At 48.5% G+C, this 15,228-nt stretch overlaps 1 protein-coding gene across 10 annotated transcripts in view; it reads right to left on the bottom strand.

The window, feature by feature from the left end:
• MOK (MOK protein kinase) overlaps nucleotides 1–15,228 on the bottom strand; it is an 85,411-nt gene that overhangs the window by 23,939 nt on the left and 46,244 nt on the right. For 6 of the 10 annotated variants that reach the window (XM_050796744.1, XM_050796746.1, XM_050796750.1 and 3 more), the window contains 3 exons: nucleotides 8,760–8,838; nucleotides 8,598–8,646; nucleotides 7,653–7,831 (listed from right to left, as the gene is read on the bottom strand). In XM_050796744.1, coding sequence (XP_050652701.1) covers nucleotides 7,653–7,831; nucleotides 8,598–8,646; nucleotides 8,760–8,838 — 307 coding nt within the window. The remainder of the gene's footprint in view (nucleotides 1–7,652; nucleotides 7,832–8,597; nucleotides 8,647–8,759; nucleotides 8,839–15,228) is intronic. The other 4 variants (XM_050796745.1, XM_050796747.1, XM_050796751.1 and 1 more) reach the window with 1 other exon arrangement.

Genomic DNA, 15,228 nt, shown 5'->3' with positions numbered 1-15,228 from the left:
GGCCCCACCCCATCTCCCTTCACTGACACTCTTTTCGGACTCAGCCCGCCTGCACCCAGGTGAAATAAACAGCCTTGTTACTCACACAAAGCCTGTTTGGTGGTCTCTTCACACGGACACGTGTGACACAACCCCTACTACAGCCAAACTCTCAAGACATACCCCCTGGTATCACCTTTCCAGGTTAAAGAGAGCTCCCACCTCCGATCCACCAACCAGCACCTCACCAACTTATAACTGGTATTCCAGCACACTCCTTGGGCCAACCCGACTCCACCTCACATCCATCCCAGAAGAAACTTCACATCAGTAAATCCATCTATCTCAAACAGGTTTAAACTACTATTACAACTAGCTTCCTTTAATGGAGACACTCTATTACACCCTAATTGCAGGCATTATACTACTTACCCTGTTGTTTGCAGTGGGATTATATAGTGTAACTCCTTCCAATTGGAATACCAGCCAAAAAGTCTCCCTCACTTTAGCCTTCTGCTTAATGGTTACCCTTACAGCAGGAATCACAGTCACTAATAAACATTGCCACATCCTCCCTAGATGCCCTGCCTTTGTCTGTCCTGCTGCTTCACTCTCTTCCTTCACGCTCTCGCAAGGTATTTCCTGGTTCCACCCACGGAGCAACACCCTGGAGGCCTTTTTCAAGTGCAAAACCAACCTTTTCTTCCAAGGCTCTTTCTATGGCTTCACTCTGGGTGAAACCGAACTATTTACTTTTCTGCTCACTCTCTGCCTTTCTAACCCATCTCATAATCAATACCCCAGCCCTTCTTTCAGCCCAATCAATACCTACAACCCCTGAACACCTATACAGAACACTTAATCTCACACACTCCTTACTAAAAAACTCTAATTCCTCTCTGGCAAGAGACTGCTGGCTCTGCGTATCCCTCCTCTCCACAACATACAATGCAATCCCTGCCTCAGCCTACAACTGGACTTCCATCCAAGTAACCTACCATTCTGAAATCCTCATTAACAGCCCCCCCTCAAACTCTACATACAGGCATTAACAAAAATCTCCCCCCAGTTAGCCAGAGAGTTCGGTCTAGCTGTGACAACCTGACATCCCTACTTACACAACCTATCCCCTACCGCAGCTGTGATAAACGCATATGAGGAGCCATAACAACCCACACAATCTTATCCTACCTAGCACCACTGTGCGCCAATGACATCTACCCTCAGGCATTCCCCTCAGCCACCTAAATTCCAAACTGTGCAATTTATACCGCACAACTCAAGCCCTCCACCAAACATACTACTCTCAAAGCCACCAACAATAAAGACAGGCTTCATTTCTCTAGCCCCTCAGCCCTTGACACCTCCCACCTCCTTAACAAAAACTCAGAGTACTGCAAGGGCCGACACCTCCCCTGTTTATCCCTCTTCCCTTGGCTCCTCTCTCCATGCACCATCCCTGCACCCGCCACCCACGACTGTGTCCTTATCCCAACATTCAGCAACACTCCCACATGGATCTTAGTGGACACAAAACGCTTCCTGTTACACTGGGAAAAAAGACCCCAAAGCCCCCAGCCTAAAGCAAACACCCTTTACAACCACTTACAGCAGCAGCTCCAGCCGGGACCCTCGGAGTATGGACGCATGAGAATAACAAAATAGTACATCTTTTTAGCATACACAACCAGTTCTGCCTACCAAGTCAAGGCATACTTTTCCTAGGTGGTGCCTCAACTTATATTTGCCTCCCCTCTAACTGGATGGGCACCTGCACCCTGGTTTTCCTCTGTCCAAAAATCAACTTTGCCCTAGGAGACCAACCCCTACCAATCCCAGTACCCCAATACCCCTATCCGACACTGCCGTGCGATACAACTCATACCTCTATTAGTAGCCCTCAGAATAACTACAGAAGTTGGAACTGAGACTGCAGGACTAACCACCTCTGTTTCCTATTACCAACCCCTCTCCAAGGACCTCACAGATAGCTTGGAAGAGATAGCCAAATCCATTACAACTCTCCAATCACAAATAGATTCTTTAGCAGCAGTGGTTCTTCAAAATCACAGAGACGTAGACCTACTCACAGCCAAAAAGGGAGGACTCCGCCTCTTTCTAGATGAACAGTGCTGCTTTTATCGTGACCAATCTAGCTTAGTACAAGATTCTGTAAAAAGACTAAAGGACTGAGCACAAAAAATTAAAGAAAATGTCCCCTGATGGCCAGCGTGGTCCTCCTGGTCCTTTAGTACCTGGTTTCCATGGCTAATGCCCCTCTAGGCCTAGCCATAACCATTCTTCTTTTTCTAGCATTCAGCCCTTGTCTCCTACACCTTCTCACTCAGTTTTTACTGGACTGTATCAGAGCCTTCACCCACAGGACAATACAAGATATGATGCTGCTCCAAGAATACCAACAGATTCAAGAACGGCAGTCCCTACTGTCCAGTCTGCCCCTAAAAACTGTTGCCCCTTCCCAGCAAGAAGCAACCAGATGACAACAGCGCCCCTCTTCTATTACCTATTAAAGGGCTGGGAAGTTAGGGACAAACTGCCCCAAAAAAGCTTCTTGGCGCTGCCCACTCCTCCCTCTAATGCTCTGCAACCCTTCTCTGTGCCACCCACCCTTCCCCCAAGCCTCTTTACATTTCCAAGCTCTTATCTAGGCGCCGCTGCAGAGCCAGCAGACTTCACTCATCAGACCTTGCTGCAATAAGCAAACCCCAATTACAAACCATCCAGACCACACAGCAGAAGATCCTGGGAAGTATAAACAAACTTTACCTACACCCTCCTGTAAGTTCCTGCTCTTCATCTAGTTGCTACCATAAACATCACAAGGTAATATGTGGCAAAATTAACCAGCAAACAACCCTGAGATGGCTGGGCGTGGTGGCTCATGCCTGTAATCCCAGCACTTTGGGAGGTCGAGGCAGGTGGATCACGAGGTCAGGAGATGGAGACCATCCTGGCCAACATGGTGAAACTCCGTCTCTACAAAAAACACAAAAAATTAGCCAGGTGTGGTGGCGGGCGCCTGTAGTCTCAGCTACTCGGGAGGCTGAGGCAGGAGAATGGTGTGAACCCGGGAGGCAGAGCTTGCAGTGAGCCGAGATGGTGCCACTGCACTCCAGCCTGGGCGACAGAGCAAGAACCTGTCTCAAAAACAAAAATAAAAAAAATAGCCGGGCGCGGTGGCTCAAGCCTGTAATCCCAGCACTTTGGGAGGCCGAGGCGGGCGGATCACAAGGTCAGGAGATCGAGACCACAGTGAAACCCCGTCTCTACTAAAAATACAAAAAATTAGCCGGGCGCGGTAGCGGGCGCCTGTAGTCCCAGCTACTCAGGAGGCTGAGGCAGGAGAATGGCGGGAACCCGGGAGGCAGAGCTTGCAGTGAGCCGAGATCGCGCCATTGCACTCCAGCCTGGGCAACAGCGTGAGACTCCGTCTCAAAAAAAAAAAAAAAAAAACAAAACAAAAATAAAAAAAATAAGAACAAACCAACCCTGGGATGCCGCCATACCAAAGAACTCCCTCAAACTCCCCTCCCCAATATACATCCCTCATTCTGTAAGCTTGGGGCTACTTCCTCTGTCTGTTAAGGGGGCAGCTGGCAGGTTAATGAAAACTTGCTTGCCTGACTTTGGGTCTATTTTTCCTTTCTCTTGGCTGACCTTAGTCAGGACATGGCCATGGGTCTCTCTATTCTGCCTGGTCCCCTCGACCAGGCAGGCCCACTCACACAAAACATGAGGAACTGAGCCTAGCTCATACAGCACCCTCACCACAAGACACACAAGGAACTGAGCCTAGCTCTTACAGTGACCCTCACACAAGAAACAGGAGCAACTCAGCCTGGCGTGTGCAGCGCCCTCACCACACGCAACACGAGGAACTCAGCCTGGCATGTACAGCACCATCACCACATGAAACACGAGGAACTCAGCCTAGCGTGTGCAGCGCCCTCACCACAAAAAACACGAGGAACTCAGCCTGGTGCATACAGCGCCCTCACCACATGAAACACGAGGAACTCAAGCAGCAACCTTCACCACACAAAACAGAGGAACTCAGCCTGGCGCGTGCAGCAACCTTCACCACACAAAACAGAGGAACTCAGCCTGGCGTGTGCAGCAACCTTCACCACACAAAACAGAGGAACTCAGCCTAGCACATGCAGCAGCCTTCACCACACGAAACACGAGGAACTCAGCCTGGCACACACAGCAACCCTCACCACCGGAAACACAAGGAACTCAGGCTAGCGCGTGCAGCGACCCTCACCACACGAAACACGAGGAACTCAGCCTAGTGCGTGCAGCGACCCTCACCACACGAAACACGAGGAACTCAGCCTGGCGCGTACAGCGACCCTCACACGCGAAACACGAGGAACTCAGCCTGGCGCGTGCAGCGACCCTCACCACACGAAACACGAGGAACTCAGGCTAGCGCGTGCAGCGACCCTCACACGCGAAACACGAGGAACTCAGCCTGGCGCGTGCAGCGACCCTCACACGCGAAACACGAGGAACTCAGCCTGGCGCGTACAGCGACCCTCACACGCGAAACACGAGGAACTCAGCCTGGCGCGTACAGCGACCCTCACACGCGAAACACGAGGAACTCAGCCTGGCGCGTGCAGCGACCCTCACACGCGAAACACGAGGAACTCAGCCTGGCGCGTGCAGCGACCCTCACCACACGAAACACGAGGAACTCAGCCTGGCGCGTGCAGTGACCCTCACACGCGAAACACGAGGAACTCAGCCTGGCGCGTACAGCGACCCTCACACGCGAAACATGAGGAACTCAGCCTGGCGCGTGCAGCGACCCTCACACGCGAAACACGAGGAACTCAGCCTGGCGCGTACAGCGACCCTCACACGCGAAACACGAGGAACTCAGCCTGGCGCGTGCAGCGACCCTCACCACACGAAACACGAGGAACTCAGCCTGGCGCGTACAGTGACCCTCACACGCGAAACAGGAGGAACTCAGCCTGGCGCGTACAGCGACCCTCACACGCGAAACACGAGGAACTCAGCCTGGCGCGTACAGCGACCCTCACACGCGAAACACGAGGAACTCAGCCTGGCGCGTGCAGTGACCCTCACACGCGAAACACGAGGAACTCAGCCTGGCGCGTGCAGCGACCCTCACACGCGAAACACGAGGAACTCAGGCTGGCGCGTGCAGCGACCCTCACACGCGAAACACGAGGAACTCAGCCTGGCGCGTGCAGCGACCCTCACACGCGAAACACGAGGAACTCAGCCTGGCGCGTGCAGCGACCCTCACACGCGAAACACGAGGAACTCAGCCTGGCACGTACAGCGACCCTAGCTGCTGAGAGGCTCCACTCTCCCTTGTGCTTGGCCTTTCTGTTTCCACTTTACCAAAAGGTCCGACATGTGTTCCCTAACAGGCAAAAGACAGATTCACATTCCCACATCTGTCTGGCATGATGTCTGTGGTGAAATGTGACTAATTCACAGTAACCGCGATGAATAACCCCACAGTGAGCCTCCCATCAGCCAAGAGAAGTTTTGCTGACAAATTCAGCATGAGGCAGGTCAGGTTTTGTCAATAAATGAGTCCCAAGAAACCTTTTGGTTTCCAAAGCTTTTATAGATTTTGGAATTGTGGGAACAAGATTTTAAACCTGTGCCAGGCGCGGTTGCTCATGCCTGTAATTCCAGCACTTTGGGAGGCTGAGGTGGGCGGATCACCTGAAGTCGGGAGTTCAAGACCAGCCTGACGAACATGGAGAAACGTCTCTACTAAAAATACAAAATTAACCGGGCGTGGTGGTGCATGCCTGTAATCCCAGCTACTTGGGAGGCTGAGGCAGCAGAATCACCGGAACCTGGGAGGCGGAGGCTGCAGTGAGCCGAGATTGCATCATTGCACTCCAGCCTAGGCAACAAGAGCGAAACTCCATCTCAAAAAAAAAAAAACAATAAAAATAAAGAATTTGGCCGGGCGCGGTGGCTCAAGCCTGTAATCCCAGCACTTTGGGAGGCCGAGGCGGGTGGATCACGAGGTCAGGAGATCGAGACTATCCTGGTTAACATGGTGAAACCCCGTCTCTACTAAAAATACAAAAAACTAGCCGGGCGTGGTGGCGGGCGCCTGTAGTCTCAGCTACTTGGGAGGCTGAGGCAGGAGAATGGCGTGAACCCGGGAGGCGGAGCTTGCAGTGAGCCGAGATCATGCCACTGCACTCCAGCCTGGGAGACACAGCGAGACTCCGTCTCAAAAAAAAAAAAAAAAAAAAAAAAAAAAAAAAAAGAATTTAAACTTGTATAAATAAATTCAATTCATATTACATGCCACAAAGAATATTTAAAAATACAGCTCTGGGCTGGGCACAGTGGCTCATGCCTGTAATCCCAGCACTTTGGGAGGCCAAGGTAGGTGGATCACAGGGTCAGGAGATTGAGAGCATCCTGGCTAACATGGTGAAACCCCGTCTCTACTAAAAATGCAAAAAATAATAGCTGGTTGTGGTGGCAGAGGCCTGTAGTCCTAGCTACTTGGGAAGCTGAGGCGGGCTTGAACCCAGGAGGCAGAGCTTGCAGTGAGCTGAGATCGCACCACTGCACTTGAGCCTGGGCTACAGAGCAAGATTCTGTCTCAAAAAAAAAAAAAAAGAAAAGAAAAAATATAGCTCTGGTGGTAGGCCTAGCTTCTATTCCAGAAAATGGCAGGATCTTGTGACGAAAGGAGAGAGGAGAAAATGCAGGTGAGCAGGAAACAGCTCCAAGCGGCGAGATAAGCACATCAGCCCAGTTCGGTGGCTGGTGCACTGTGGGCCACCTTGTGTGCTGGTGAGATGCGGGCAGCTTTGTGCTCCAGATATCTGCCTCCTCCAGATGAATTCACAGGACCTGGCCTCATGAGAAGGGACTCTCGGTTGACACTTCTGGCTGCAGTGAAATTGCCATTCAGCTTTCCAAAATGAAAAGTTACCAGTATGAACCATCTGGATCAAAGGAGAATATGTCCTGAAGTGCATTTCTGTATCAGTCTGTTGAACAGGTGGGATCAGACTTTGACCCCTCAGATGTGTCCCCAGACCTTAACCTCACTGCCACCTGCCTGGAGGCCCACTGGGAGCAAGAGGTGCAGCCCTCCACCCCCATGCACTTCTTCAACTCAACACCATTCACCTCGGAGTGGGACCGGCCCCCATCTCCTTGTCCCTGGGCCATTGCTCCTTCCCGAGGGCTGGGCGGAGTGGGAGGTTTGGAGGCTGGAGCAGGGAAGGGTGGGATTGGGGCTTTCTAGAATCCAACTGTGCCAGAAGGTGCCTCATCCTCACACTTGTGGCCAGGGCACCCTACCTGATATGACTGCACCTCTCAGGGGAGGCCCGGCTCACCCCTCCCCATGGCAGCCCCATCAAGCACCTCACAGCAAGCCCAAGGAGGCGGCTGCCCACACCGCCAGGGTGTGCGGGAGGCAGAACAACTGAGGATTGGTGCTCTTCTCCGGGAAGGCCAGGCAAGGCCAAATATGTACAACAAGTAAAACGAAAGCCTAGTCGATTTGCTGTTAAATTAAAAACAGTAAAACAGAAAGTAAAACCAGAATGACCATGACATCTGGATTGGAAGGGCCCCTCCCGCTGCAGGAACCAGGAAGGAGCCCGGCCTGGCGCTACCTGGCGATCTCATAGAACACACAGCCGGCGCTCCACAGGTCCATCTTGTACGTGTAGAACCCATCGGTGAGGAGACACTCTGGGGCCCGGTACCAGCGGGTGGAGATGTATTCCGTGTATGGCTGCTTGGAATAGACACTCCGGCAGGAGCCAAAGTCCCCTAATTTCAGGACATCCTGCTGGAAGGGGAGAGAAGCAAGGACAAGCAATGTCCCATTATGTGGCTATCGTAATACAAACCACTCCAAATATTTATGCACTAGCAGGAAAATTACTAGCATCTAAAGTAGTCTGTAAAATGCCAATTACTGGCTTTATGAGCACCTGAAAGTGCCTCCAGCAGATGAGGAAGTGATGTGTCTATTCAGTGGAACAAGTTTACAAATATTCTGGCTATGTTTTACATATATTTCCAAATGTCTACGGGTTTGAAAATGGTTAACTCACAGCGCTTCAACAAATGAACGACACACACTAGTCGTCAGTCTGGTCATGCTGCCAGCTTGCCCAGCAAGGGCTTTTTTAGCCACACAGCCCCAGAGGACCCTGCTGACAGCCAGTGACAGGCGCTGGGAAACAGCAAATGGTACGGTTTAAACACAGGTAGTTTAGTGGCCTGGGAGAGAGACGGACCTGAGCTCAGATCCTGCCTCTGCCACATTTCTCTCTAGGGGGATCGAACGGCCATCAGAATGGGGTTCCTCTCTGTCTGCAGTGTAAGAAGGGCACGTTCTATTATTTTCTTCCAGGTGCAGTCAGTTATGTTGATGGCATTTATTAAATAAACCATTTTTTACAACCTGAGAGGGAAAAAATTACTGTAACAAATAGGCTGTCTAGCTGCATGGACTGAAAGTTCCTCCAGCAGGAGGAGAAAACCTTTCAGGGAAAGGCTTTCTATTCAACTTTTATTCTGATACCCAGCTTTCATGTAAAAGCTCTTACCTTTATTAGTATATTTTCTGGTTTTACATCTCTGTGAAATATTCCATTTCTGCATTCAGTATAAAAGGAAAAATAGAATTACACTTCATTTATTCAAATTCTTGAATTTGAATGTTAACACATCTTATTAATTTCAGAGCTGTCAAATCTCCAAGAGCATACCTGTGAATGTGATCAAGGGACTTACATAACTGGTACATATAGTGCATAATTTTTTTTTCTGATAATGGGTATCTTCTCCCTGTATAATCAAGAAAATAGGCAAATATGGTTACTGATGGTACATATCCCCTTTTTTGAAATAAAAATAATCCATTTTTATTTAACGATGTCTGAAAATCTAAGTTCCCCTGTAAAAAATAATCTGTAGTCGTCTTAGGAAATATGTAGTGTACCTACAAAACATACCATTTAAAATTCCATAGACTGGCCAGGGGCGGTGGCTCACGCCTGTAATTCCAGCACTTTGGGACGCTGAGGTGGGTGGATCACGAGATTAGGAGTTTGAGACCAGCCTGGCCAACGTGGTGAAATCCATGTCTACTAAAAATACAAAAATTAACCGGTGTGGTGGTGGGCGCCTCTAATCCCAGCTACTCGGGAGGCTGAGGCTGAAGAATTGCTTGAACCCAGGAGGCAGAGGTTGCAGCGAGCCGAGATCCCACCACTGGACTCTAGCCTGGGCAACAAGAGCGAAACTCCGGGGGGGAAAAAAAAAATCTGTATACTGGCATGATCTCATTTAAAATTACACAGCACATACATTTTTAATGGAAAATTCCTTTTTATTTTTCTTTTTGGCAGTTTATAGAAGTTTATTCTACATCCTCAACTATGTGTTAGTAGCACCATGTAATTTTTAGGATTGTTGTCAAATTTGGGGAAACTGCTAAGTTTCTTTCATATCTGAGTTATAAGATTTCATATTTCAAGTTTTCTATGGAGTGAATGCTCTTTAATTTGAATTGACTATACTCAGAGTATTCCTAGAAGACATCCCAAATGAGATGGCCGGCAATAACGTAACTATTAATACATGGAAGAGACTGCAAAGCATATAAATGTATCCCAGCCAACCCTTAACAAGATTCCAGACATGTCCACGGCTGTTTCACCGTTATGCTGAGGGGAAGTATGACGTAGGAGAGGTTAAAATAGAAGAGATGGCAGTCTTAACTTTGTGGTTGAAATACCTTATTTTTGCAAATTTAACAAAATATATAAACATGGTGAAGATACCGCAAGGGCCTTTTTTGGAAGGCACCCAGGCAAGTCAGCTCTGTCAGCTGCCAGAGACTCTGCCTCGGCTCCTCTGTTCTAACATACGTGGTTTTTCTGAGTTTTGAAACAGGTAAAGCAGGTTTGGGAAATTGCCAGACAACTGAAAAATTAATAAACAATAAACATTACTGAAGAATGACAAAGAATTGTTGATAATTTTTTCCTTTTTAGTGGAAATGTAGTAATTGTACCTATTCATGGGACCCAGAGAGTGTTATTTTGATCCATACATACAATGTATAAGGATGAAATTGGGGCAATTAGCACGTGTGTCACCTCCAACATTGGCCACAGCTCTGTGAACATTCAGAGCGCGTGTGCTACGGTTTCAGTGGGAACAGCACTGAGCGATCGCCGCACAATAGCATGGTCTGACAGCCTCGGCCGGCCTTGGAGGCCTTCCAGGACGCTGTCCTTCAGCCTGTACTGATGATGAAAATGTTAGGAGTCACTCGTCAACCCAGTGTTACGCTAGGCTTTCCTGTTTATGTGGAGATGTCCATTTTAAAGGCGGATAGATCACAGTTCAATAAGCAGTTCAACTGCTTTCAGTCTCGGTCCACATGTCTTCTTTCAAAGGAGAGGCCATTTAGCGTGGCTGGCACAGTCCCCTGCAGCTGCCCTGTACTCAGCGCCTGGGCTGGCTGTGCCTTGGTGCCCGCAGCTTTCTACTGTGTTTGAAGACTTCATACCACACGCCCAGCATCACAGCTTACCCTTGTTCCAGAAGATGTCAATTTTACTTGATTTTAATTTTCAAAGTGTGTGTTTTAAGTTATTAAGTTTTAAATCTGCACAATGACCACGTTCACCTAACAGTTTGGAAATCCACTTCCTCCCTCCATAAGCACATATACCATTTGATACCTTTGGTCCTAAGTTTACAATTTCTTTTGAAAATTAAAATTATTCTTTTTCTCTGCTTAACAAGAATGTTTATAACATACAAATAATAGAAAGTAATTTAGCCGGGCGCGGTGGCTCAAGCCTGTAATCCCAGCACTTTGGGAGGCCGAGACGGGCGGATCACGAGGTCAGGAGATCGAGACCATCCTGGCTAACACGGTGAAACCCCGTCTCTACTAAAAAATACAAAAAAAAAAAACTAGCCGGGCGAGGTGGCGGGCACCTGTAGTCCCGGCTACTCGGGAGGCTGAGGCAGGAGAATGGCGGGAACCCGGGAGGCGGAGCTTGCAGTGAGCTGAGATCCGGCCACAGCACTCCAGCCTGGGTGACAGAGCGAGACTCCGTCTCAAAAAAAAAAAAAAAAAAAAAAAAAAAAAGAAAGTAATTTACATTGTAAAATGTCTAGGTGCAATTAGCTTTTTCTTTTTTTTTCTTGAGATGGAGTCTCGCACTGTCATCCAGGCAGTAGTGCAGTGGTGCAATCTCCACCCACTGCAACCTCCACCTCTCAGGTTCAAGCAATTCTCCCGCCTCAGCCTCCCAAGTAGCTGGGATTACAGGTGCTCGCCACCACCACGCCTGGCTAATTTTTTTGTATTTTTAGTAGACATGGGGTTTCACTGTGTTGACCAGACTGGTCTTGAACTCCTGACCTCGTGATCTGCCCGCCTTGGCCTCCCAAAATGCTGGGATTACAGGTGTGAGCCACCACAATTAACTTTTTTGTGTAATACTATCACCTTTTTATTGTTTCACATGATTTATCAACAATTTTCCAGAATTAAAATCAAAAGAATCAAAAGTAAGAGCTTTATCAGCTTTCCCAAGCTTGAGGAATTCTGGAATCTTATTAAATTAATATCTGTAACAGATGAAAAGAAAGCAACTTTCCATTCTCCTTCACACATGCAGCAGGATGAAGCTGCTGGAAGTTCATCTCATCAGGTGCCCCTGGGTCCTGCGATCAAACCCAATCTCACTGCCCCTATGACTTACCCTGGCACTCAAGACCCCCTTCAACAAATTCCTCTCCACCACAAGGGTTCTCACACTCCCATGAGTGGGCTGCTAAGACACAGATTGTCCCTCCCCATCTCCACCCACATTTCTGCTTCAGAAGATCTGCAGTGGGGCCCCACAGTCGCCTAACAAGAGCCCAGGTGCAGCAACTAGTCTTGGGTCCTTGCTTCGAGAACCATGCCCCACCACACCCTTCTTGTTTGTTTATCGAATACTCAGGTGAATTCCCTCATGGACTCTTCTCTGGTTGCTCCCAAAGCTCACCGGTACCTATATTCATGATGTTCCATCCCAGGAACACCCTTTCCAGCCATGTCCACACATTCAAATCTTACTCGTATCATAAAATTGTCATTAGAGTCATCTGAACTTGAACTTGGGAAATGTGGAATCTTTTAGGAAAAGTCTAATCTATCCAATCTTCATAATCACCTAGAAGTCTTTTAAAAAGCAGATTTCAGCCGGGCGCGGTGGCTCAAGCCTATAATCCCAGCACTTTGGGAGGCTGAGGAGGGTGGATCAAGAGGTCAGGAGATTGAGACCATCCTGGCCAACATGGTGAAACCCCGTCTCTACTAAAAATACAAAAAATTAGCTGGCCATGGTAGCAGGTGCCTGTAGTCCCATCTACTTGGGAGGCTGAGGCAGGAGAATGGCGTGAAACTGGGAGGCAAAGCTTGCAGTGAGCCAAGACTGTGCCACTGCACTCCAGCCTGGGCAACAGAGCCAGACTCTGTCTCAAAAACAAACAAACAAATAAAAAAGCAGATTTCAAGGCCTGAACCTAGATCTAATGGAGCCAGGAATCTGTGCTTCTCAGATGCCTTCAGTCCCAGGTAAGAGTCCTCTTCAGGTGCCCGCCCTTCCTTGCCTCCCTGGGTCTCCTCCTGGAAACTCCTTATTCACAGCCCTAGGGGTAGGGAGCCGTTCCTGGTCCCGGGCCAGTAGGAGAGGTGTTACTGCTGGAGTGAGGTATCAGGGCAACAGTGTGTGCCCAGTGGTCTGAACAGCTGGAGACCACACCCTTGCAAAGGAAAGCGCTGCCCAGCCACTCTCCACAAACTTCTCCAGAACGAGATCCGAACTTTCTGGGCCCAAGACTGTATCTGGTTCCCATCAGATTCTTGTTTTCAAACAGTTTGAAACAAGTAAAATAGAGTACAATTAACAAGTCACTCAGAAGTTTCTCATATGCCCCTTAGTGAATGTCAGCAGGCCCCAAAAGCTCTAGCTCTCCTGACCAAGGTAATTTTTATCAAATATTCTCATTAAGAAGCCTCCAAGGAATGTCATATATGATACTAGTAATTTTAAAAACTTAAGTGAACACAGTGATAAACCAAGGCATTCACTGTGACTCAGCACTAACTGAAGGAATACAGCTGCCACTGTGGCCTGCATCATGACAGCATCCCCAGCACACGCCCCTCCAGCGAGGGTGGAGAGAACTACAAACTAGCCACTCACTAAGGCAAATGAGTATTTTTTTTTTTTTTTTTGGAGACAGGGTCTCACTCTGTTGCCCAGGCTGGAGTGCAGTGATACAATCAGCTCATTGCAGCCTCGACCTCCTGGGCTCAAGCCATCCTCCCACCTCAGCCTCTGAGTACTTGGGTCTATAGGCATGCACCACCGCACCGAGATAATTTTTTTTTAAAAATATTTTGTACAGACAGGGTCTCAGGCTAGTCTCAAACTCCTGTGCTCAAGCAATCCTCCCGCCCTGGCCTCCCAAAGTGTTGGGACTACACGTGTGAGCCACTGCACCTGGTCCTATCAATTTAACTTGAAACAGTTAAAAAAGAGAGTAGATTCCGAAACAATCTTGTAAAAGAGTAGCTGCCTCTATAGTCAGATTATGACGGAAACTAAACCTCTTTTACAGTTTTTCCTTCATAAATTCCAAGACAGGCTTTCCTACTGCAGATGGCATGAGCCCAGAGCCGTTAAGCACATGCACCCAAATACACAAACTAGGATAGCTGGCAGGGTAGCCATTCTCTATTCACCCCAATTACTAACTCATGCCAAAGAAGAATCCAGAGACATTCTTCCAGAGAGAGTGGTGGGCAAAGGGCCTTCGCCATCCCTTCCCCAGGTTCCCACACCACTCTTGCCTTCATGGCACACCCACAGATTGACTTGCTCAGGACCTAGCCCAACCCCCATCTAGCATGCCAGGCCTGAAAGTCCAAATGACATTCTTCATGCTGCCTTGCAGCTGAGAGTTTCAGATGTGACTTGGGCTCTGCCTAAATGGGAATACTTGGGAAAGACGTTTCAGGCCCAGGTTTGGGGGCAGATGAGAGGAGAGAAGGCATCCATTCTGAGGGCACGGATCACAGATCCTGGCAGAAAAGGCTTGGTTCCAGCCCTGGTAGCTGCAGCAGCTTTATTCTGCAGAGCGTTGTCAGCAGCAGGGCCAGCAGCCTGATCATGGAGAGCAGTTGTGAGAAGCAACTTCCTATAGGCCAAGCCCGGAGTCTGCTTCTTCAGTCCTCCCAACAATTCTGGCAATCTATCCATATCACAGAGTAACCCCTCTTGAGTTAATCAGAGAATAGGGGAGACTGTTGTTTGCAACTAAAAGGGAGAATCAACACATCCACCTACAGCAAATTTATTCTTAAAACAGTAACTGGAGAATTCCTTCTAAAAAGGTGCTACTCAAAGCACAGTCCATGAGCTGATGACAGTTCAGGGACTGTTACTGGTCTAAGAGGAGATGACATAAATTAAGAACAACTGTTTAGAACTGTTTGTAGCAATCTGACATGCTGTGACATCTAAGCACACGATCACTTTTCTGGTAATTCATTTTTACTATATTTCACAAAAGTTCCCCCTGCAGTACATTAGAAATAAGACAACTGGTCTTCTGTGATCATTTTGGAAACACTGCTCTAAACACCAATTGAAAACCACCTCTCCCTTGCTTTAAAGCCCAATAACAGCTTCCCATTGAACTTAGAATAATGAAAATTCTTACCCTCGCCCTACCAGCCTCATTGGTGCCTGCCTACTCCATTTTCTGCAACTCTCCTCCATGTCCTCCAGCCACGTGGGCCTCTTCCCTCACGGTGGCCTCAGGACCTTTGCACTGGCTGTCCCTCTGCCTGAAGTACTCTATCCTCATCACTCCCTAACACATTGCCCTGTTTCATTCACTGACAGCACTTATCCCTATCTGGAATTCTTGATCATTTTGACTGATATTCTTGGTAATTTCTTCGTTTGTTTCCTGTCTGTCATCGAGTGTGAGCTCCACATGGGTGGGAACTGTGTCTGTTATGTTCCCCACCATGTCCCTGCCTCTGGAATAGCCCATGGCATGTCATTGCAAATGAGACATCCTCTCCTGCACCTGTCTAATTCTACCACTCCTCCAGGAAAGCCCTATTTTCCCAGCCCACACAATCTCTGC

The sequence above is a fragment of the Macaca thibetana genome, chromosome 7 (assembly GCF_024542745.1).
Source record: "Macaca thibetana thibetana isolate TM-01 chromosome 7, ASM2454274v1, whole genome shotgun sequence".
NCBI classification, from domain to species: Eukaryota; Metazoa; Chordata; class Mammalia; order Primates; family Cercopithecidae; genus Macaca; species Macaca thibetana.
The sequence above is the reverse complement of the archived record's forward strand: the minus strand, read 5'-3'. Positions and strand labels throughout refer to the sequence as shown.